The 23,723-nt window shown below is 43.3% G+C and overlaps 1 protein-coding gene across 5 annotated transcripts; it reads left to right on the top strand.

Moving 5' to 3' along the window:
• Positions 1 to 1,537: 1,537 nt before the first annotated feature.
• Positions 1,538 to 23,691, top strand: LOC139390251 (phosphatidylinositol 4-phosphate 5-kinase-like protein 1). Of its 5 annotated transcripts, XM_071137509.1 has the most exons (12): positions 1,538 to 1,860; positions 2,087 to 2,183; positions 19,855 to 19,903; positions 20,538 to 20,765; positions 20,981 to 21,031; positions 21,161 to 21,315; positions 21,422 to 21,546; positions 22,076 to 22,110; positions 22,193 to 22,248; positions 22,332 to 22,444; positions 22,590 to 22,752; positions 22,958 to 23,691. In XM_071137509.1, the coding sequence occupies exons 4-12, from the start codon at positions 20,538 to 20,540 to the stop codon at positions 23,394 to 23,396; spliced, it is 1,365 nt and encodes a 454-aa protein (XP_070993610.1). In that variant the 5' UTR covers positions 1,538 to 1,860; positions 2,087 to 2,183; positions 19,855 to 19,903; the 3' UTR covers positions 23,397 to 23,691. The 5 variants fall into 5 exon arrangements, with proteins under 5 accessions (XP_070993610.1, XP_070993608.1, XP_070993609.1 ...); XM_071137507.1 differs by lacking the exon at positions 2,087 to 2,183 and having other exon boundaries at positions 1,546 to 1,860; XM_071137508.1 differs by lacking the exon at positions 2,087 to 2,183 and having other exon boundaries at positions 1,576 to 1,860; positions 19,838 to 19,903.
• Positions 23,692 to 23,723: the final 32 nt, after the last annotated feature.

Raw genomic sequence — 23,723 nt, 5'->3', positions numbered from 1 at the left:
GATGAGTGTGAGAAGCAGGAACAAGACACACCGGGTTGTGAAGGTGTACTGGAGACCTGGTGTGTATAGCCGACATCAAATCTTCCGGAACTTTAACACAAGTCTCAGGCTGAGTACGAGGAACTGACACAGGTGGCATCGGACAGCTAACACACTCAGGGCGAATGCCGTGCATACTACACTAAACCACTAGCTCTCTCTCTTCACTCTCCTCCAATTTCGTCAACAACTCCTCGAATGTCTCATAATCTCCCCTCGGTTCACTCTCCTCCAATCTGTCCAATAACTCCTCGACAATCTCAGACACAACCCTCAACTTTGCCGACTGCTCCAAGTGCCACCCCCCAAGAAATGTTTGGGGCTGCCTCTCGGGCTTCCAGCCGCGCTGCCGTGCTGCCTCCTCATACCGGCGCCTCTCTGTTTTCGCTGCCTCCAGCTCTGCCTTGGGGCGGCGATATTCCCATGGTTGTGCCCAGGGTCCTCCGCCGTCCAGAATTTCCTCCCAAGTCCATGAGTCCTGCGATCGCTGCTGCTGCCTTTTACCACGCTGCTTGGTCCTTTTATGGTGTGTTATTCTGTCACATTCGTCAAATGGAGGAGACCAAGGCGCAGCGTGATATGAATACATGTTCTATATTTAATGAAGAAAGAACACTAAAACAAACTTACAAAACAACAAACGACCGTGACGCTATACTACAAACAATGCATACACAGGCAACTAGACATAGACAATAACCCACAAAGTACCCAAAGAAGATGGCTGCCTAAATATGGTTCCCAATCAGAGACAACGATAAACAGCTGCCTCTTATTGAGAACCAATCTAGTCAACCATGGACATACATAAACACCTAGATGGGGCTAGATACTTATTTTCCACCATAATTTGCAAATAAATTCATAAAAAGTCCTACAATGTGATTTTATGGATTTTTTTTCTCATTTTGTCTGTCATAATTGAAGTGTACCTATGATGAAAATGACAGGCCTCTCATCTTTTTAAGTGGGAGAACTTGCACAATTGGTGGCTGACTAAATACTTTTTTGCCCCACTGTATATAGCCTTGTTATTGTTATTTTATTGTTGCACTTTGATTTTTTTTTACTTTAGTTTATTTAGTAAATATTTTCTTAACTCTTATTTTTCTTAAAACTGCATTGTTGGTTAAGGGCTTGGAAGTAAGCATTTCACAGTTGTATTCAGCGCAAGTGACAAATACATTTTAATTTGATTTGATATGCCCCCTTTGTTTATCCTACGATTCTGACTTGGTGTACAGCGGTGTTGGCTCCTCTGAGGAGGAAGGGGAGGACTATCCTTTGCAGTGGATTTCAGTATTTTATTTATTGTAAAACATTTAGAAATATATACTTTTAGATAAAACTACACTAAATATAATCATGTCACCAAATAACTGATTAAAACACACTATTATGCAAAGAAGGTCAACAGCACTGTAGGGTAGCATTATGGTGTAGCCTATCAGAGCTCATGCAGCATGAACTGACATTTTGTCCACCCAATCAAAGGATCAGAGAATTAATCTAGTACTGAAAGCATAGCTGTAGTTTATCTTCTAACACTGCAGTGTATAAAATGTGGTCAGTAGTTGACTCAGAGAGAGAAAGAATAGTTTAACAGTTTTGAACAAATTAATTTCTTCCAAAATGAAGGAGAAGCAAGAGACAAATAGAGAGAGAGAGAAAAAAAAAAGTCACTTTCAGTTTCACTTACTTAGCTAGCAAATGCAACTAACTAGTTTAGCCTACTGAAACACCCTGCTCAAACAGAGGGATGCTATTTTAGCTAGCTGGCTATGACTTTCCAACACAACACTGGAACTCTTCCAAGTCAAGGTAAGCTTTTGGTATTACTAATTTATTGCCACTGGGACCCGCCGGTGTAACTGCTTACTGACTATGCACTGATGTTACTGCATGATTGTAGCAGTTTACTAAAGTGTTAACGTTAGTTCTATTAGCTACTCTGACTATGAAGTTACTTTAGCTAAAATGGTGACAATGCTGTAGGCTGTGTGTGGCAGTTTGGTTTGGAAAGGTTATTTTGCCTGGTCACATACAGCTGATGTGTTGAGCATTGAAGACCACAATCGAAGGGAAGAGGTGAGAGGAGGAGAGTTCATGGATGCGAGAAGGAATACAATGTGGCTGCTATGAAAGTGAGCTGTGTTTACTTGTGATCAGGGGTGCGATTCTGTTGAAAAAGTTTCTTTAAAAGGAAGCAAACGGAACAAAACGTGGATAAACATACCTGAATTTGTCCAATAGAAACTCCTGTTTGCAACTGTTGGACTAATGATTCCCCCCTACATCTGCTAGATGCAGGCAAGAGTGTGCAAGGCCATACTGAATGTCGTTGTCTTTCACCTCAAATTTGTCTCTCGAACTGTGTGCACTTATGTTGTAAACTTTCATTCAGAGGCTAGGTTGTAGCCTAAACTTATCGCTGTTACATTGAACTGGGTGAATGGAATAAGAATAAGAGTCATCCAACATGCTATAATAGAAATAGGGCCATGCTCATGAACAAAAAAAAAATCATCCTCCCTCACCATTTTATGATATACCGGTATTGAAGCAGGGACTGGTTTGGGTTTTTACTTTACCATCTATACCAGTATTTGAATGTTTGGTTTGTTAAATGTGATATGACATGTGTAATGTTCATTTTTTAAGTTTACTTCGCTACTTGAGTCATTTCTCTCAGCGCCACTTGCCACATAGATCTAGCCACGCCCCCTGTCACTCAAGGAGCACATTTGATGTTCCTCAACCATGAGACCCTTTCGTTCGGGTTTCCATGGTCAATGCAGCACATGGAACAATGTTGATAACAATGCTGTTTTCACTTTGCTTCTTAATATAAATCCACTAACGTTCTATAATGACACTATTAGTTTGTGTTTCTTACATCAGCAAACAGCTAGTTTGTCTTTTCTTAGCAAGTTGCCCTAAATCTTGTGAGATGCTAATTGTTAGCAGCTAATACTAGCTAGCTAATAAATGTACTGGGTACGCGCAAACGTTGCTAGCTAATGCAGCCTGATAATACCAGTGATGGTGTAGACCTAAATCAGCACCTTGTTTGTGCAACAATATCTTCTAAATCAAAGAGGAAAATGCAAAGCAAGAATATGTTAGCTACATGAAGTAGCCACAGCTTATAGGGTCCCCTAGGAAACACTTATCAATACTTTAGTTCCTAACCTGTCATAATAACTCCTCCCTGGCATTTTAATTCGTTGTCATCTCAAACAACATTGTATTCAAAGTGCTCACTATTATAGATCTGGATGACTCTCTAAATACAAATGCTTTGTTTGTAAATTATGTCTGAGTGTTGGAGTGGAGTGTGCCCCTGGCTATCCGTAAATAAACAAGAAAATGGTGCCATCTGGTTTGCTTAATATTCGGAATTTGAAATTATTTATACTTAAGTACTTTTTAGAAATTACATTTACTTTGATACTTAAGTATACTTAAAAACATTTTTTTTTGACTTTTACTCAAGTAGTATTTTACTGGGTGACATATAAAGTCCAAAGAAGAAGAAGAATCCTGAAGGAGGAGACATTACTAGAAACAAACTCAGTTTACCCTTTTATCTGTGGATTAATTGTTGGAGTAGTGAACCTTGTGCATTTCAGGTAAAATAATTAACCCAAAGTTTATAACCCAGGACAAATTAGCTTGCAATAGCAAGCCAGCTAGCAAAAAAAAATATATATATATATATTCTGGTTTTCACCCTCAAAATCACACTTTCTTAACATCAACATGGGATGTTCTAAGTCCACAACAATACTTAAACACATCAAGAGACCCTTTTGAGGTCTGGGAAAAATCTAAGAAATTTAGATTTTGAGTGTAGTTACCCTTTAATTCATCTGGCACTGTTGTTTGGTCAGCTGTGTTTCTGCAGTGCACATGAGGTGGAGTTTGCAAAACAATTGGCCACTGGATTGATGCAAATAATCATGATATCCGTCTTCCAGGTAGGCGTAGGCTACTTTGTAGCATTACCATTTAATTGAGAAGAAAAGGCTTTCTAAAAAAAACTACCAGAAGATGGTTAGGGCTATTAGTATCGCTATATTTTTCCTGTTGCTTAATTGTTTGAAACCATATAATGAAGCATGTCTAAGCTTGCTTCAAAGTACCCTATAGCCAAAATATCACCGTTGAAATGTGGATGCAATTATTTTATAGACTCATATAGCCCTCCTGTTCTATTGGTTTTCAAATCAACTTTATTTCATTGTCTAGCAGCCAAAAGGTATTATCGTAGTCATATTAGCAACCCATGATAGTTGTGATAGCCATGGGAAGTAGGGATGCTGGGGGGTGCTACAGGACCATCTGGTAGTTTATATTTATTCTCATTTACAATGACAGCCTACCCCAGCCAAACGCTAACCCGGACGACGCTGGGCCAATTATGCGCCACCCTACGGGACTCCCAATCCCGGCCGGTTTTGATACAGCCTGGAATCGAACCAGGGTCCGTAGTGATGCCTCTAGCACTGAGATGCAGTGCCTTTGAACGCTGTGGCACTCAGGATGGTGAGATGTTAAAACTGCAAATAATGTGTAGTTTGGGGAACTAATGTGTAGTTCCCCCCCAAAAAAACTTGATTGGACATTTTTGCTCATTTATAAATAAATAAATGATTAAATATAATATTTACATAAGTATTCAGACCCTTTACTTAGTACTTTGTTGAAGCACCTTTGGCAGCGATTGCAACCTCGAGTCTTCTTGGGTATGACGCTACAAGCTTGGCACACCTGTATTTGGGGGGTGTCTCCTATTCTTCTCTGCAGATCCTCTCAAGCTCTGTCAGGTTGGATGGGGAGCGTAGCTACACAGCTATTTTCAGGTCTCTTCAGAGATGTTCGATTGGGTTCAAGTCTGGGCTCTGGCTGGGCCACTCAAGGACATTCAGAAACTTGTCCTGAAGCCACTCCTGTGTTGTCTTGGCATTCAGGCCAAAGAGTTCAATCTTGGTTTCATCAGACCAGGGAATCTTGTTTCTCATGGTCTGAGAATCTTTAGGTGCCTTTTGGCAAACTCCAAGAGGGCTGTCATGTGCCTTTTACTGAGGAGTGGCTTCGGTCTGGCCATTCTACCATAAAGGCCTGATTGGTGGACTGCTGAATAGATGGTTGTCCTTCTGGAAGGTCTCCCATCTCCACATAGGAACTCTAAAGCTCTGTCAGAGTGACCATCGGGTTCTTGGTCATCTCCCTGACCAAGGTTCTTCTTCCCCGATTGCTCAGTTTAGCCCGGATCGCCAGCTCTAGGAAGAGTCTTGGTGGTTCCAAACATCTTCCATTTAAAAATTCTGGAAGCCACTGTGTTCTTGGGGACTTTCAATGCTGCAGAAATACTTGAGTACCCTTCCCCAGATCTATGCCTCAACACAATCCTGTCTCAGAGCTTTACGAACAATTCCTTCGACCTCATGGCTTGGTTTTTGCTCTGACATGCACTATCACTTGTGGGACCTTATATAGACAGGTGTGTGCCTTTCCAAATCATGTCCAATTAATTGAATTGACCACAGGTGGACTCCAAGTTCTAGAAACATCTCAAGGATGATCAATGGAAACAACAGTGTCAGCAAAGGGTCTGAATACTTATGTAAAAAAGGTATTTCTGTTTTTTGGTTTTTAATACATTTGCAAAAATGTCTAAACCTGCTTTTTTTTTGTTGTCATTTTGGGGTGTTGTGTGTAGATTGTTGAGGAAATTGTTTTATTTAATCCATTTTAGAATAAGGCTAACGTAGCAAAATGTGGAAAAAGTCAAGGGGTTTGAATACCTTCCGAAAGCACTGTATGGTCCCAATTCTGCATGCAGAGCTCTCCCGTACACTCTGCTGTAAAATAGACAGTTTAGTTTGAGTTAAGTCGGGTCTCTCGCTCTCTCTCTCCCTCCTCTCTTTTCTCCCCCTTGTGGTGGAGATCAAGTGATCTGGAGCAATAATTTCCCACTTATATTTTCTATTAGTTTACCATTCTAAACTTGGCGAAAAGAGAATGGGAATAATATCAAATAAGGATCATGGCATTCTCTCGCCCTTGGTTCGAAGGCCTGCTCCTGCCCATGTCAAACACGTAGGCGTACTAACCTACTAGTCTACCAAGAGACACAGTTCTGGCCGTGGCCCAGCGAGTAGCTGTCCATTTGTGCTCAGTTTTAATAGATACAATCTTAGTTACAACTCCACTTTCTCTCTCTCTCACAGACACACCCTTTGTAATTATGCAGTACAAATAAATGTGCACTCTGCTCACAACGCTCTATTCCTAGGCAGTGAGTGAGTTTCAAGTTTGTGAGTTTCAAATTGGGAGAAACTTACAATTTATCCAACCATTTAACTACCGATCTGCGTGCCAGTTTTGATTTTCACGTGCACATTTTCGTGGAACAGTTTAATTTCAATAATAACATTTTAATTTCTCAGAATTACTGTAATGTGGTTAATAACACAAATTGGATTTTAAAATTATAATAGTCTAAAAGTAAAAATTCCACTAATGCGAGAGGAACAGCCTTTTCCGTATGGACACATTGATTCACTGTAAGCCATTGGTGGCTAAATACATAAAGCTGACAAAAATATATATATATATATCCTGATGAAAATGCTGGTTCTTTCAATTGCATTCATGTCTCTACTCCATCTGCCTGCCTCCCTTTCTATTTGTCTCGACTTGAGCTATCGCTAGTGAAGTGCAACATTGTATCAAATCAATCAACAGTGTCCACCCAATGACTGTCTGGCCGGAAGCTTTTGCTAGCAAACTTACCACATTGTATCAACTAGCCTATTCCGGGCCCCCAAAGTTTCCTGCACCTGTGAGCTCGGGACAGACACAGCTGTTTTTGTGCAAAGGGAAATGTGTTCAGGTATTTTATGACGTTTCCACTGGATATATAGTATCCCAAGAGCATGACAGTTTGCTCTTTCACAACGAGGCCTGGTGATAATCAGGATTTTTCAAATAATATGAGAAACTATTATCATCCACAATGGATGTCATAAAAAAAGACTTGACTTACTGTGTGAGGTATAAAAAAATAATGAGAAGCTCCGCTGATTAGTGGTGGTGAGTTAAGACAATCAGAAATCAGACATCCCCAAATGGGCACTTTCCTACTTTTGCGCACAGCAGGCCAGTTGGTCTACTTCTGTGCCTGCTCAGGTGCGCGAGCTCCCTTCACATTAAGAGGACAGAGAAACCAGACACATGCTCATTGCTCACGTGGAGCGCTCCAAACAAAATACAATTTCGAAATTGAAAAGGCTCGTAAATGATGGTATGAAATAAATCACTAACTGTTTCCCACAAGAAAGAGTAGCAGGTTGTGAACTCTGCAAACAATGTTTCCACTCTGAGAATAAGAACGGTAAATGACCTAATTAATCCATGCATTAACAGAAATGAATGTAACCAAATTAATGGTAAATGTTTTACTAGTGACATATGCAATTGGGAAATGATAAAAATAAACAAAGGACAAACAATTAACACAATAAAACAATGCATGCGCAAGAATTGGTGTGAGACAGTTTAGCGCATTCTGGAGAGAGACACGGTAATATCTTCGCCACTGTCTTGCCCGACTCAAGCCTCTCCTTGAGATTAATGAGCTAGCGTAAATTATTCCTGCTTCATGTTTATTACCAACGGGTGTTGGTGTTCCAGCCCATACCCGATCCTAGAGACCTGCTGATACCAACCGCGACACCGGCTTCCAACTCGGCTGCCGACGGCTGGGGTGGTAGTAACCTTTATTAAAAACCACTCAGCGACACGTCTAGATCAGGGGTTGGGTGACCCATAGTTCATCAGGCTCTCCTAGGAATATAATACCAGGAGAATTCGAGTGTCGAGTATACTTTCTCAGCTCGGCAATTTACATTAAATAAATATTAGTTTTACACCCACGGGTGGCGTCACAAACCCTTCACTTGTGGACCTGGAGTTACTCACCGTAAGAGGTATAGTCACCAATACGAAGAGGTATAGACATTTCTATACACACACCAAACATGGACCCCATCAGTAGCAAGAAAGAGGAGACTCAGGTCTATTTCGAGTCAGTGGCCCCAGTCTTTCCATTAAAGGAAAGCCCTTTCCAATGACTCTAATTATCTCCAAAAATATAATCTCTAATTTATTTTACATGACCTAAAACATTAACCTATTAAAAACAGTACTGTAGTATTGAAGTTTGTGTAGTAGGCTATAGGCCCAAAACATTATCACAGCATATTGACATTGCTTGAATTGCCCTCCCAATGCATTGTTGTTCTTCTCAGACCATAAAAAAATGATCAGGATTTGAGGTAGGCTATATGATCACACTGGCAATAGATCAGTTGTTGTATTACTTGTGAGGCACAGCTGAGTGAGAATATATTTGAATATATATTTTTTTTACTTTACTGGGCTGATGGAGCCTGCATCTGATGGTCAGTCTCAGCGGAGGGAGAGGGCAGCAGACTGGTTCCACCTCTCTCCCTCTGCTCTCCCTTCCCTCCGCTGACACTGACCAAAAAGGGACACCGGCTTCCAGCTGCTGGTGAAACTCGAGTTGCACTGCATTAGTTCTACCTCATGCACAAATTCATGTTACGCCTATAACCAGAGAAAGTGAAATATTCCTAGATATAAAAAAAAATACTCAAGCCGCTAATAATACCAACGCAAGCCTATGGATACACTTTCCTACTCATTCATTGCAGCTGCAGTGCTGATTGTAGCGTGTGCGGAAGTAGGGAGAACGCACATTTTGAATAGAAAGTGCTGAGTAAAAACTTAAACATGAACTCACTCATAAAAACAGCAGCTCTTTGCTGTTTTCAATGACAATCTCTGGTTTTAAAACCTCACAGTGTCAACTTTGCTGAAGGTTTCTTTTACGCCTGCTGCGTTACTGCAGACGCGGTAATATGAATCATCTGATTGGTCAGTGGTAGGCCTATAGTGCACTTGATTTGCTCCCCCCGGGCCTGCCGGGAAGGCAGTTGTACCTTCAAACATATGAAATGGTTGAAAATGGGAACACGGCGCCTACCCCGTGCGCAAGGCATTTGAATCGGGTGCACCTACCGCCAACAGAGCGAGACTCATTTTAAAAAATTGGTATGCAAGGCTTATCGTTGTTTTTTTGCAGAAATGTTTGGCACTCGACTAGGAATGCCTTGGCGATTGACCGGTTGGTGAATACTGCCTTAAACCATGACTGACATACTGTCATATTCTCCCGACACAACTCCTCCTTCAAAACTGGTTACGTCAGATTCATACAATACTATAATTTCCCCTTATTCAATCACTCCCTTAAAACCGGTTACATCTGGTCCATACTGGACTCCCCCTCCCCAAACTCCCAGCCCTTGTTACTTGTCATCTACCAGAAGGACGTCAAAGAAGGGGTTTGTGGAAGTTCATGTTTCATCACACTTCCCTCTGCCTCTCGTTCTGGTAATTCCCCGGCTCTACCTTTGGCTCGGCTGATGCTGGCCTAATTGTCAAAGTTGCTGACGACGACAGTAAGCATGCTGATTCGGCCTTGCCCTTCCTGTTGTGAACTTGTTGTGAAAAGAAGAACGTCTTTTTAGCCTCCTGTTCCCTCCGACCCAAAAGAGCTGTATTGAAGGCAGGAGGGAGACCTACATCCAACCCCCAGGTCACGACACCCGCTCCATGGATTAACTCTCTCTTCTGGTAGAAAACCTTTCCATCCGCCAAGTGAATGGTACGGATTCGGCCCCCACCTGGCCTTTACCATCTCCTCATGAATATATCCCAACCTTACCCCTCGAGCTCCTTCAGGGAGCTCGGGAGATAGGCTCCTCTCCACAGCACATTCCATCCTTGCGTGACGTTCCTACTATGCCCTGTTGCTGCACATTATTGTTGCCCATATTCACACACACACCAACAGGTATAGTCCTAAGTGCACCCCTACCCCCGCAGGAGGTCTTTTGCCTTTTGGTAGGCTGTCATTGTAAATAAGAATTTGTTCTTAACTGACTTTGCCTAGTTAGATCAAGTTTAAATAAGAAAATCTAAAGGCCTCTAGTACCCACAATAGTGGCCTCAGGGCACCAAACAACTCCACCCCAGCATCCATAGCTTGCCAAGCAATTAAGGCCCCCCATTTATAGTACTTCTCCCTACCTGGTTTCAATTTGTTTCTCCCCAATAGGTAAACCATAAACCAACCACAGGGGTACCTCCAGGACGCTCCCAACCAAATCCGCCAACCTAGTAAAATAGGTCATCCTAGTAAAACCCCCAGTACGACATGCCCCATATCTCTAACGATACAGTGCAGGCCCTCGCTTCTTCACAGGTAGCATTAGTGTAAATCCTGTTAGAACCAACCCAGTCCAGCCTTTCCAGCACCCTACCGTCACATAGTTCCTGTCTCCACTGGTGAACTCGGTGGCCATGGAGCAGGGGGTTTGCAACGTGTAAAGCCGGGTGCTTATATTTCCATTTTCGCCTAACCTCCCAGACCCAGCTATTCAGCCACTCATTCATCCATTCCTGTGTGAACGTCTGACCAATCAGACCTCCACTCACATAGTGGTGGCTGAAAGTTTCCTTATTACCATTTAAACCCTACCTCCACCGGCTAATCTCTTCCACCTGGTTTCCTCAGGTGCCCTTTTTTTTGTTTTTGTTTTACAAGTTTCCCTTTAGACTGAAACAATTCAGCTTGACCCTGGCTCATGCTATAACGGTCACATCCTTCTCCTTAGTTAACACTCAGGGGGATGGTCCTACCCTCAGAGCATAGGGTACCTTAATCACTTGGGTGTCCCATGTGTCTCCTGCTGAATAAACCATGGCCAGATACTGGTATCTATCCAGTAATTGTTTTTCCAACCCAGTTTAATCAGGCATGGTTTCACATAGATCAGCACCTCCCTGGTTTGCAGACCGCACCATATACAAGCCTTATCAATGGCAAACACCTGGGTATACGATTTCAGCACACCGTGCCCTATCCTCGTTGCCTTGTGCAATTATATCGCCATAATCCCTTCTCCCATGCTCCACCTGGTGTAAAGAGCACCTAGAAGTTCCCCAAGACTTCCTGTCTCCATCCAAGGTGAAGTCCTTGCCTTACTCACACACTTATCCAGTTCTGCAAAGTGAGTTCGATTCACCCCCTCCAAATCCCCGGAGGTAGGTTGGGACTGTACGCACATTTCTATTCCCACCTCTCCAGGGGGTCGTTCACACCTAATGTGTACAGTGTAACAGGCCTCTTCCATACCCAAGGCAAGTTTTCATTAATCTCTCTATCGACCCCTACCTCAGTTATACTGCAGCAGCGACATTTTACAACTGAGCCACTACCCAAGTCATAACTTTGGACATGACCTCCCATCCACGCATGAGCCTGGGTCCATGTCCAGTATCTTTGTCACACACTGTTCATAGTATCTATAGAGCCTGAGGTATTTACTAACCTGCCTATGGGCCTGTGACCTTGGGTCTCCCTCAGGCCTTACAGCCGAGGTGGCGTCTCTTGACCCGGGGCATGTCAACTCTAGTTCTCCCCAGAACTGGCTATCTTGGTGTATGCTCACAATGCATTCCGACCTCCACCCTGATCCACTGTTTCCACACACTCTCTTTCCCAGAGCGGTGTGTCGGGATCTCCCCTGGGGTTCTTAATACATCAGTCAGCATACTGACGAGGTGGTCCTCCCATTTCTCTAATCCAGTTCACCTGAATAGATCTGTCCTCCAGTTCGGACCATGACACGTGACCAAATACAAATATCTACGGTCCCAGTTCACATCCAAAATTCGGAAGCCAGTCTTATGATTCAGGTTGCCATCAGTGACCTAATTATCCAGCCCTGGGTACAGTTGTCAACTCCTTCCCCACTACTTTGTTGAACCCAATCCACTTTTTGCTCACATTCCAGTGTCTGAATAAACAGCTACCATCTCCGGGGCCCCGGCATTGTCCCCACCCACATACTGTATCATTGGTAGTGTGTATGTTTCAAACACAAGTATATACTCCGTTCCATTAAGTTGTCTACAGTAGCTGGCCTTATTCCTCCCCTAAAATGTGTGCATTCCCAACCATGCGCCCCTATGATGTACAGGTTTACCATGAGCAGAGCCCTGAACAGCATGATCATGCTCATTTTGTACTCTCATTTACACCACTTCCTGCTTGGCTTTCCTCCAGATGGTAGGGAAGCTCCATCTTCCCTTTACCTCCATTCTTGCCATTTCTGAGTGTCCGCCCGGCGGCGTCCTTTTTTACCAGATCAGTTCCAGCTCCTGGCCCTACCAATCTCACTTCTATCAAAAGAGAGCAGAGACTCGTTAACGCCACATAGACCATCCTAAGCTTCTCCCACAGCTGCGCAGGCTCTTTTTCTGCCAGTGGACCAGGCACTCTGTCCGCCTGACTCCCAGGGACCTGCAGCACACTCTGTCTTGTTTCCTTGGCGACTGCCTTCAGAATCGCTTCCTTGCACCTTATTCGGGTTTCTCTACTCCCTCAACCATCTAATTTGGTAAGGACTTAGCGCAGCCTACTACTATTTTTCCCTTCCTCATCCGGAATTTGAATTCCCGTTTCCTCCCATGAGATTCGAGAGTCCTTCATTATTTAATTTATCAACTGGTTCCAATGGTATAATTTCCATAGGACTGTCCAACCCTTAGCCATATCTTTATTAGCCACGGGGAGCAGGCTAAACTCCTCCAAAGCACCTTCCGGCCGATACACGCTGAACTGGGTCTCGGGCCTTTCCCAACCCAAGAGGACCTGGTTTACGTTGAACACATTTCTCACTGCTGGCCAGCAGCCATCGATGGCCTCTATCCAGTCGGTTAATTGTGTGACCCATATTTAGGTGTCCCCTCCCTGGGCACAGGGGTTCAGGCACTCCGTTCTGACGTGGCCTGGCCCACTGAGATACACTCGGTAGGAGTCTGGTAAATTTCCTAACCTGGTAAACATCAGCCAACTCGGCTGACATTAGAAGGCCTGCCCTTTTTTAGATCACTGCATTCTTCACATCTCCCCAGCTGGGCCTCATCCCACTGACAGGAGCAGTCCTGGGGTCCTTTCTCCACTTCCACCCCGTCCTACCCACTGGGTGTACAACCTAAGCCGTAGAAGAAACTGGAGGCGGCAATAATGACAATATATGATCCATCACCTTTACCGGGCCTCATAAATTCTCGTCTAGATCATCAAATCAAATGTTATTTGTCACATGCGCCGAATACCTTAACGTCAAATATTACTTACAAGCCCTTAATTAACCAACAATGCAGTTTTAAGAAAATAGAGTTAAGAAAATATTTACTAAATAAACTAAAGTGAAAAAAATATACAGTACCAGTCAAAAGTTTGGACACACCTACTCGTTCAAGGGTTTTTCTTTATTTTTACGATTTTCTACTTTGTAGAATAATAGTGAAAACATCAAAACTATGAAATAACAGATATGGAATCATATAGTAATCAAAAAAGTGTTATTAAATATTTTGATTTGTTTATTTGAGATTCTTCAAATAGCCACCCTTTGCCTTGATGACCGCTTTGCACACTCTTGGCATTCTCTCAACCAGCTTCATGAGAAACGACAGTCCATCATTACTTTAAGACATGAAGGTCAGTCAATCTGGAAAATATCAAGAACTTTGAAAGTTTCTTCAAATGCAGTCGCAAAAACCATCAAGTGCTATGATGAAACTGGCTCTCATGAGGACTGTCACAGGAATGGAAGACCCAGAGTTACCTCTGCTGCAGAGGATAAGTTCATTAGAGTTAACTGCACCTCAGATTGCAGCCCAAATAAATGCTTCATAGAGTTCAAGTAACAGACAAATCTCAACATCAACTGTTCAGAGAAGACTGCGTGAATCAGGCCTCCATGGTCAAATTGCTGCAAAGAAACCACAACTAAAGGACACCAATAAGAAGAAGAGACTTGCTTGGGCCAAAAAACACAAGCAATGGACATTAGACCGGTGGAAATTGGTCCTTTGGTGTGATGAGTCCAAATTTGAGATTTTTGGTTCCAACCGCCATGGCTTTGTGAGACGCAGAGTAGGTGAACAGATGATCTACGCATGTGTGGTTCCCATGGAGGACGAGGTGTGATTGTGCTTGGCTGGTGACACTGTCGGTTATTTTTTTTTAGAGTTCAAGGCACACTTAACCAGCATGGCTACCATAGCATTCTGCAGCGATACGCAACCCATTATGTTTGTGCTTAGTGGGACTATCATTTGTTTTTCAACAGGACAATGACCCAACACACCTCCAGGCTGTGTAAGGGCTATTTGACCAAGAAGGAGAGTGATGGAATAAAGTAACACAATCAAATAATAATAATGAGGCTATATACAGGTGGTACCGGTACCGAGTCAATGTGCGGGGGGTACAGGTTAGTTGAGATAATTTTCACATGTAGGCTATGTTAAAGTGACTATGCATAGATAATAAACAGTGAGTAGCAGCAGTGTAAAAAGTAAAAACCAAGGGGGGGGGTGGGCATTTGATTAATTGTTCAGCAGTCGATGTCTTGGGTGACTGGAGTCTTTGACAATGTTTTGGGCCTTCCTCTGACACCGCCTAGTTTATAGGTCCTGGATGGCAGGAAGCTTGGCCCCAGTGATGCGGACTTTACACACTACCCTCTGTAGCGCCTTGCGGTCGGATGCCCGAGCAGTTTCCATACCAGGCAGTCGGGATACTCTCGATGGTGCAGCTGTAGAACTTTTTGAGGATCTGGGGACCCATGCCAAATTTTTTCAGTCTCCTGAGGGTTGAAAAGGTGTTGTCGTGCCCTCTTCATGACTTTCTTGGTGTGTTTAGACCATGAAAGTTTGTTGGTGATGTGGACACCAAGGAACTTGAAACTCTCGACCTGCTCCACTACAGCCCCATCGATGTGAATGGGGACGTGTTCGGCCCTCCTTTTCCTGTAGTCCACGATAATCTCCTTTGTCTTGATCACGTTGAGGAAGAGATTGTTGTCCTGGCACCACACTGCTAGGTCTCTGACCTCCCTATAGGCTGTCTCATCATTGTCGGTGATCAGGCCTAACACTGTTGTGCCATCAGAAACGTAATGATGGTGTTGGAGTCGTGCTTGGCCACTCAGTCGTGGGTGAACAGGGAGTACACAAGGGGACTAAGCATGCACCCCTGAGGATCCAGTTGCAGAGAGAGGTGTTTCATCCCAGGGTCCTTAGCTTAGATGTGAGCTTTGTAGGCACTATGGTGTTGAACATTGAGCTGTAGTTAATGAACAGCATACTCACAACCTAAGCCCTAGAAGAAACTGGAGGTGGCAATAATGACAGAATATGTGATCCATCACCTTTATTGGGCCTCATAAATTCCTGTCTATCCCATAGGCCACGTCTCTTTCTACACCAGTCATGACTGCAGGCCTTTTATTTCCTGGTCCTTCACATACCTTGGGCAGGGCATATCCCAGGCAAACTGAGCATACTCCACCAGCCAAATGACCCCACCTAATTACTTCCTTCTCCCTGGATATCAATCCATTATTTGCCCTGTTCAGAAACACCAACCCTCTACCGATCTATGCTTGGGTATACCCTCAACTCAACACTATGATCCCCTGTACAGTGGCCACCCCAGCCCAGGGGGGTAGTGCTACAGTTTTCACTGCCATATGCAGGGCCATTGCCAGAACAAATCTCCTATGTGGATATATATATATACACTGCTCAAATAAATAAAGGGAACACTAAAATAACACATCCTAGATCTGAATGAATGAAATATTCTTATTAAATACTTTTTTCTTTACATAGTTGAATGTGTTGACAACAAAATCACATAAAAATTATCAATGGAAATCAAATTTATCAACCCATGGAGGTCTGGATTTGGAGTCACACTCAAAATTAAAGTGGAAAACCACACTGCAGGCTGATCCAACTTTGATGTAATGTCCTTAAAACAAGTCAAAATGAGTCTCAGTAGTGTGTGTGGCCTCCACGTGCCTGTATGACCTCCCTACAATGCCTGGGCATGCTCCTGATGAGGTGGCGGATGGTCTCCTGAGGGATCTCCTCCCAGACCTGGACTAAAGCATCCGCCAACTCCTGGAGAGTCTGTGGTGCAACGTGGCGTTGGTGGATGGAGCGAGACATGATGTCCCAGATGTGCTCAATTGGATTCAGGTCTGGGGAACGGGCGGGCCAGTCCATAGCATCAATGCCTTCCTCTTGCAGGAACTGCTGACACACTCCAGCCACATGAGGTCTAGCATTGTCTTGCATTAGGAGGAACCCAGGGCCAACCGCACCAGCATATGGTCTCACAAGGGGTCTGAGAATCTCATCTCGGTACCTAATGGCAGTCAGGCTACCTCTGGCGAGCACATTGAGGCCCCCCAAAGAAATGCCACCCCACACCATGACTGACCCACCGCCAAACCGGTCATGCTGGAGGATGTTGCAGGCAGAAGAACATTCTCCACGGCGTCTCCAGACTCTGTCACGTCTGTCACATGTGCTCAGTGTGAACCTGCTTTCATCTGTGAAGAGCACAGGGCGCCAGTGGCGAATTTGCCAATCTTGGTGTTCTCTGGCAAATGCCAAACGTCCTGCACGGTGTTGGGCTGTAAGCACAACCCCTACCTGTGGACGTCGGGCCCTCATACCACCCTCATGGAGTCTGTTTCTGACCGTTTGAGCAGACACATGCACATTTGTGGCCTGCTGGAGGTCATTTTGCAGGGCTCTGGCAGTGCTCCTCCTTGCACAAAGGCGGAGGTAGCGGTCCTGCTGCTGGATTGTTGCCCTCCTACGGCCTCCTCCACGTCTCCTGATGTACTGGCCTGTCTCCTGGTAGCGCCTTCATGCTCTGGACACTACGCTGACAGACACAGCAAACCTTCTTGCCACAGCTCGCATTGATGTGCCATCCTGGATGAGCTGCACTACCTGAGCCACTTGTGTGGGTTGTAGACTCCGTCTCATGCTACCACTAGAGTGAAAGCACCGCCAGCATTCAAAAGTGACCAAAACATCAGCCAGGAAGCATAGGAACTGAGAAGTGGTCTGTGGTCACCACCTGCAGAACCACTCCTTTATTGGGGGTGTCTTGCTAATTGCCTATAATTTCCACCTGTTGTCTATTCTATTTGCACAGCAGCATGTGAAATTTATTGTCAATCAGTGTTGCTTCCTAAGTGGACAGTTTGATTTCACAGAAGTGTGATTGACTTGGAGTTACATTGTGTTGTTTAAGTGTTCCCTTTATTTTTTGAGCAGTGTATATATATTAAAGGGTTCAGTGGAGTGCCTTTGCTACCACTATGAAACAGAAAGGATTGGTGTTTGAACCCGGTATAAGCTTATTTTTAACACAACAAAATAAAAATAAATACCTCAACCACCAAGATACACGGTCAGCAAGATGCATGGTTGAATTGCAAAAACATCAGTAGCCTAATCATCATTACAAGCGCCAAGTGTGCTTGATAATAGTGAAAATCATCACAAAAGCAATAATGGCATTATACATGTAAGTGTTGACATGACAGCAGTCAAAAAGTCAATGATCAGTTGGAGCATGTCCATGTCACATAGCCTAAACAACGACAGCTGTTGAGTGCGTTGCTGATTTAGTTTCTTACTTGAGATGTAGGGCCTGCTCCCTCAGTGATGACATATTCTACTGATAATAGCCTGTAGAATTCTCATCGGCTTGTTCTATTCCAAAAGGTGTCTTCCTCTTTTCGGTCTCACGGTTTCATTTGGTGGTGGTGTGAGCACTTGCTCAGTGCGCACAGTTCTGGCTTTTTTGCAGTTAGGCCAAGGAGGTTTAGGTTCAGGTTGAGGCTAAGAATCAGAAAAATACTAGTCAGAGACACCATCATGATTCATGTCTTCTTCACCATTAGAGTAGTTTTCATTCATATTTTGTAGCAACGCTAACGAATATATATATATATATATATTAGGATTAATCACTATCGGAAACGGGGCCCTGAATTATTAGCAAGAAAGCATTTTACTGTAGTGTGCACTTGATCAATAAACTTTGGTTTGATTAGAATACTAATTAGTTAGATCTCAATGAGGACATAACATAGAGATAGATAGAAGACTCATCATGGATATAACCTGTTTATGCATGGACATTGCATTGAGGTCTTCCACCATTTTAAAGTAGTCAACTGGGTGGGGAATCCTATTGGTTGGGAGCAATCAGCTAATGATCAGAGCATTGTCTTCTTCTTCAAATTGGGTGTTATGGTTTGTAAATGGCTTTAACCTATATAACCACCATCGAGTGGCCACAATAAACGAATGACACAAGTGGCAGCAAATAACCAATATTAGCTTAACATTTTTTTTAAACACAAAAGAAGAAAACTGACTACTTTAAAATTGAGGTAGCCTAAATACTTATGACTGTATATATGAATAGACAAAGCCATCGATCACGTGACAACATTAATTCCTATGTGAATACTCAATAGCACATTGAAGCCAAATTAAGTCGGTTAAAATGGCATCTCAAGGAGACATAGTAACCGAAAGGTTGCAAGATCGAATCCCTGAGCTGACAAGGTAAAAATGTGTCGTTCTGCCCCTGAACAAGGCAATTAACCCACTGTTCCTAGGCCGTCGTTGAAAATAAGAATTTGTTCTTAACTGACTTGCATAGTTAAATAAAGGTCAAATAAAAATAAACATACACAGTTTGAGCTACTCCAAGAAGTCATGTTGCAGTCTTGGTCAGTGCTGCCCCATCTCATTGAGTAATTCAAATTGAAGGGAAACCGGGGTCCTGCAGGCTGCAATAAGTAACTAAATTATCCTTACCTTCTTCTGTGTGCGATTTTAAAATAATCTGTTCAAGGACATACATCTGGTGTATTAGAAGCAATTATTGGTACCATGACTGTCTTCTAAAAACATTTTTATTTACACAAAGATTATTCCATTCACTGTAGTGGGGGATCCTGTTTTACACTAGCAATGCTTGCAGTATCGCGGTAGGCCTTGAACTTCCATTGCTTCAATGAGAGGGGGCACTCATTCCCCCTGGGCGCTGCCCAAGCGGTCACAGACGCTAGTAGCCTATAATTGCCTGATACAAGTCCTCTATCTATCTCTGGGACAAGCGCCGAAGAATGGACAGCGTTCCCGAGATTCCAATCTTTACGGAGCATTTTTTTTTTTTTACAGAAATCAGACATTCATAAGTCAAATAAATAACATAGTAAAATCACAACCAGTACAGTTTTAGTTCCCGAATCCGGGCCTTTGTCATGATGACGATAACGTAGCACTCTACTACTTAACTGCAGTGGCAGATTCAAAAACCACAAGTAATTACGACACACGTTTTACGCCTGCAGGGGTGTAATCATTAGTGCACACCTGAGTAAACAGTTGCCAATACAAAACGTTTTCCATAGAAAACAAGAGTTTCTATTGGGCAAATGTAGGTAGGTCACTACCAATGATGTGCGTCATTGGTCAGTTCCGTTCGCTTTTGTTGGCTGTTTGGTTTCCAGCTAGTAAATACAGCCCAGGTGTAACACACCCTGAATATATTGCCCAACCCGCTTACCATGGTATGCGGCACTTGGCCTACTCTTGGCTGAAAAAGGAGGCCGACCGCTGTCATGAAAATGTGTTTGTTTTTAATCTTTACGGTCCAAAATGCTATCCACATGCATATGAAAATGGTGAAAGCATAGGCTTAAAATATATCTCCAATGATTTTCACTGAATCCAGATACTTCCCTTGTACAGCAAGGCATCAAAGCATAAAGGACAACACGAGGAAAGTAGGCTGGTAAAGGTAAGAACGACGTGGTTGTCAGCTTTCATGACAGTTACAACAAATAACAATGTCTTGAGTAGCTTCTCACATTCGATCAATGAATGTAATTATGTTGGTCAACTGTTATTTTAATGTTATGTTGTCTCAGACATGATATGTAATTCCCATTTCTTTAAAAAAATATATATAAGCGGAAATCTGCAGTTGCTACATCCATTTTTGGACTTGACTGTCACAACTCTATCAGAACCCAAAATATAAGCTTGTTTTACTCCAATGTTTGTAAACAAAGTAAATCTAAACAAACGCTTTATAGCCTCAACATGATTAAAACTATAATTTAGAAATCATGGAAGGTCAATCCTTGCATCTATAGCTCTGTCTATGAATTTGAGTGGTTACATTTCTCCAACCCCACCTGTCAGCTTCTTATGGAAACAGTGGCAGGTGTGTTCTTTGTTTATTGTTTTAACTGCACATTTTTAGCTATACAATGTAGATCCAGAGGTGTGTGTGTGTGTGTGTGTGTGTGTGTGTGTGTGTGTGTGTGTGTGTGTTTGTCTGTCTGTCTGTCTGTGTACAGTCTGTGTGTGGTACCCTCCTGGTGAGCCTCTGGTGACTGTGAGTTGTTTGTGGTGTGTGTGATTGTCAGATGGATAAGAGGAGCGGTCTGCGCCTGTGTCACTTTGGGACAGCCAGGCGAAGGCGATGGTGGGGTCTGAGGAGAAGATGGATTTACATTTACATCACATTTACATTTACATGGAGGATGCTAGGGGTGTTTAAGACCAACCAGGAACATGACTTATACAGCCTCACCTGTCTTATGAAAGAGGGCCTGCATGCTGTCCTACAGACCAGCAACAACACAACAGTACCTGTGAGCAAACCTATAGACTGCACAACAATATACACACTATTTCAACTGTCACATAGAATACAGTTTTATACCATTGGAACTTACGGTATTGACCCACCTCTGAGGAAATGACTGTACATACAGTACTTGCATTGTATATAGCTTTCCCTTAGTTACTTATATGACAAGAAACCTTTCATTGTGGTTTTATAATGAGTTGATCTTGTTTCAATCAGGATAAACTTTCTGCTGAACATTACAAATCGGCGGAGACTCAAGTCCACAAGGTGCTATTTAATCACTATTCAAACAAATATGTTAAACCAATCCCAACAGCATACTGCCTATTTGAGTAAATGTTTTTTGGGACACGTTTCCGTTTCGAACCCATGGTCCTCTGTTGCCTCCCCCTGCAGGACTTGGAGATGCAGACGTTTGCAGGGCCTGTGTTTGCCGGCCTGCGGCGGTCCCTGGATATAACAGAGGAGGAGTACCAGAGGTCCCTCTCTTCAGAGGGCTGCTATCTACAGTTCATCAGCAACTCCAAGAGCAAGGCTGACTTCTTCCTCACGTGAGGACATCATAAACCTCATACATGTACACACAACACATCTAATCTATGTCAACTCTACATAGTAGCACGTGTAGTAAATGTTATTTTTTCCCCCCCTCCTTAGGAATGACAAGAGGTTCTTCCTAAAGACACAGAATACGCGGGAGGTTATGTTTTTCCTATCCAACCTGAAGGCATATATGGATCATTTGGAGAAATACCCCCACTCCCTGATGGTCAGGTTCCTGGGTGAGAGAGGTCTAACAGCTTAAGATCAAAATATCAAATGACAGGGCCTCCTGAGTGGTGCAGCTAGAGGCGTCACTACAGACCCAGGTTCAATTTTAGGCTGTATTACAACCCGGCTGTGATCTTTAGTCCCATAGGGCGGCGCACAATTGGCCCGGGGTCGTCTGGGTTAGGGGAGGGTTTGGCCGGGGGGTGGGGGGATTTATTTGGCTCATCGCGCTCTAGCGACTCCTCTTGGCGGGCCGGGCGCCTGCAGGCGGACCTCAGTCATCAGTTGAACAGTGTTTCCTCCGACACATTGGTGCGGCTGGCTTCCGGGTTAAGCAGGTGGGTGTTAAGAAGCGAGGTTTGGCTGATCATGTTTCGGAGGACGCATGACTCAACCTTTGCCTCCTGAGCCCGTTGGGGAGTTGCAGCAATGAGACAAGATCAAAATTGGGGAGAAAAGGGGGTTAAAAAAATACTAAATATCACAAGAGATCGACTGCCACCTTTGTCAGATGTTCATATTCTTATTTTCTTATTCCAGGGCTCTATAGCATTCAAATTCCAAATAAAACAAAGGTAATTTTAATGAAACACAAAATTTCACAAACACAGTTGTTTTTTTATTACTCTAAGTAACTTTTCTCTCATTCTCCCTCAGAAGTATTTCATTGTGATGCAGAATGTGTTTTACCCGGACGAGAGGATTAATACCAGGTAAACATTGTTTGTATTGTAGTTATGAAAGATGATAAACATAAAAATAAAAACATGTTGTCAATTTTGGCTTTGCCTCTTAGATATGACATCAAGGGATGTGAGGTGGGTAGGTGGACTGACCCTGCATCTACGGGAAACCCAGTTACTAAGATTCTGAAGGATAACAACTTTGAAGGAAAGCACATCATTTTGGGTAAGAGTCTGGTATGTCCTGTATCTGTCAGTACCTGAGGGGATGGATAAAATAATATTGTGTTCTTTCCTTGTGTCTATTATCAATTGAAAGATAAAACCCCATACGATCCCCTAAGAAGTCAACATTTATCATGTGTTGACAGATAAGCAGCGCTCCTGGCTTGTGGATCAGGTTGAAATAGACTCGGCCTTCCTCCGTAGCCTCAATGTGCTTGACTACAGTATCCTGCTGGCCCATCAACCCTTGCACCAAGATGAGCTGGACAGGAAGCACTCCTTTAGTAACCTGACTATGCGCACTGTAAAGTAAGTGTTCAGTGGAGAACAATAATCTACTGTATGACAAAGTATGAAAAAAAAAGTGACACACTAGTTTTCTTTTGTGGACCTTCCAGACATGCAGCTAATGTAAAGTAACATAGTGAGAAGATAATTGCAAATCAGGTATTTTTCTCTTAAGCTGATTGTTATCTCTTTGTTATTCAGTTCTTGAATGGTCTTTCCTTTGCAGGTCCATGGACCAAGACAGTCCCGCAGAGGAAGATCCCCCCACTATTCCGTTGTTGGAGGGGTACTCTGCTCGACTGGCATCAGATCCAATAGACAGTGGGTCAGACCACATCCAGAATACAGGGGAATACTCTGGCCATGGAATCCCCCTCCAGGAGATAAACCTACACTCCGTAAACTGTACAGAAGCAGAACTCCTGGAGTTCCAAGCTCATCACCGTAGGCTGCTGCCTAATTTAAAAAACTCTGTGCATGTCATAGATGGACCAAAGCTGCGCTACTTTGTGGGTATTGTAGACTTTTTCACTGTGTACGGTGTGAAGAAAAGGCAGGAGAACCTGTGGAAGAGTCTGCGCTTCCCTGGCAGAGCCTTCTCCACTGTCAGCCCAGCTACCTACTCCCAGAGGTTCTGCCAGTGGGTGAAGGACCACACCAAGTAAAACAGGGACACTGAAGCCCATTGAAAGACAGAAGAGACTGTCAAGTGAATAATCAAACTTGTTTTGTGAACAGCATGAACAGTAGGTGGCACCAAATAGCTTCTGTTGCAGTGGTAGCCTACTATAAATATATAAAAAAATATATCTAGAGGAATTTTACATTAGTGATATTTCCCCCAAACAATTATGTGACAGGTTTCTCAAAAATCATGTATGAATGTGTATAAAATGTATTGGAATAAGTCGTGACTAGAGAATCAATAATAAAACCTGTCACTGCATAAGAAACCACGAACTCCATAAAATGGGTAGACGATCACTGATAGA

The sequence above is a fragment of the Oncorhynchus clarkii genome, chromosome 30 (genome assembly GCF_045791955.1).
Source record: "Oncorhynchus clarkii lewisi isolate Uvic-CL-2024 chromosome 30, UVic_Ocla_1.0, whole genome shotgun sequence".
In the NCBI taxonomy this organism is placed as follows: Eukaryota; Metazoa; Chordata; class Actinopteri; order Salmoniformes; family Salmonidae; genus Oncorhynchus; species Oncorhynchus clarkii.
This window is presented reverse-complemented; position numbering and strand designations above follow the sequence as displayed.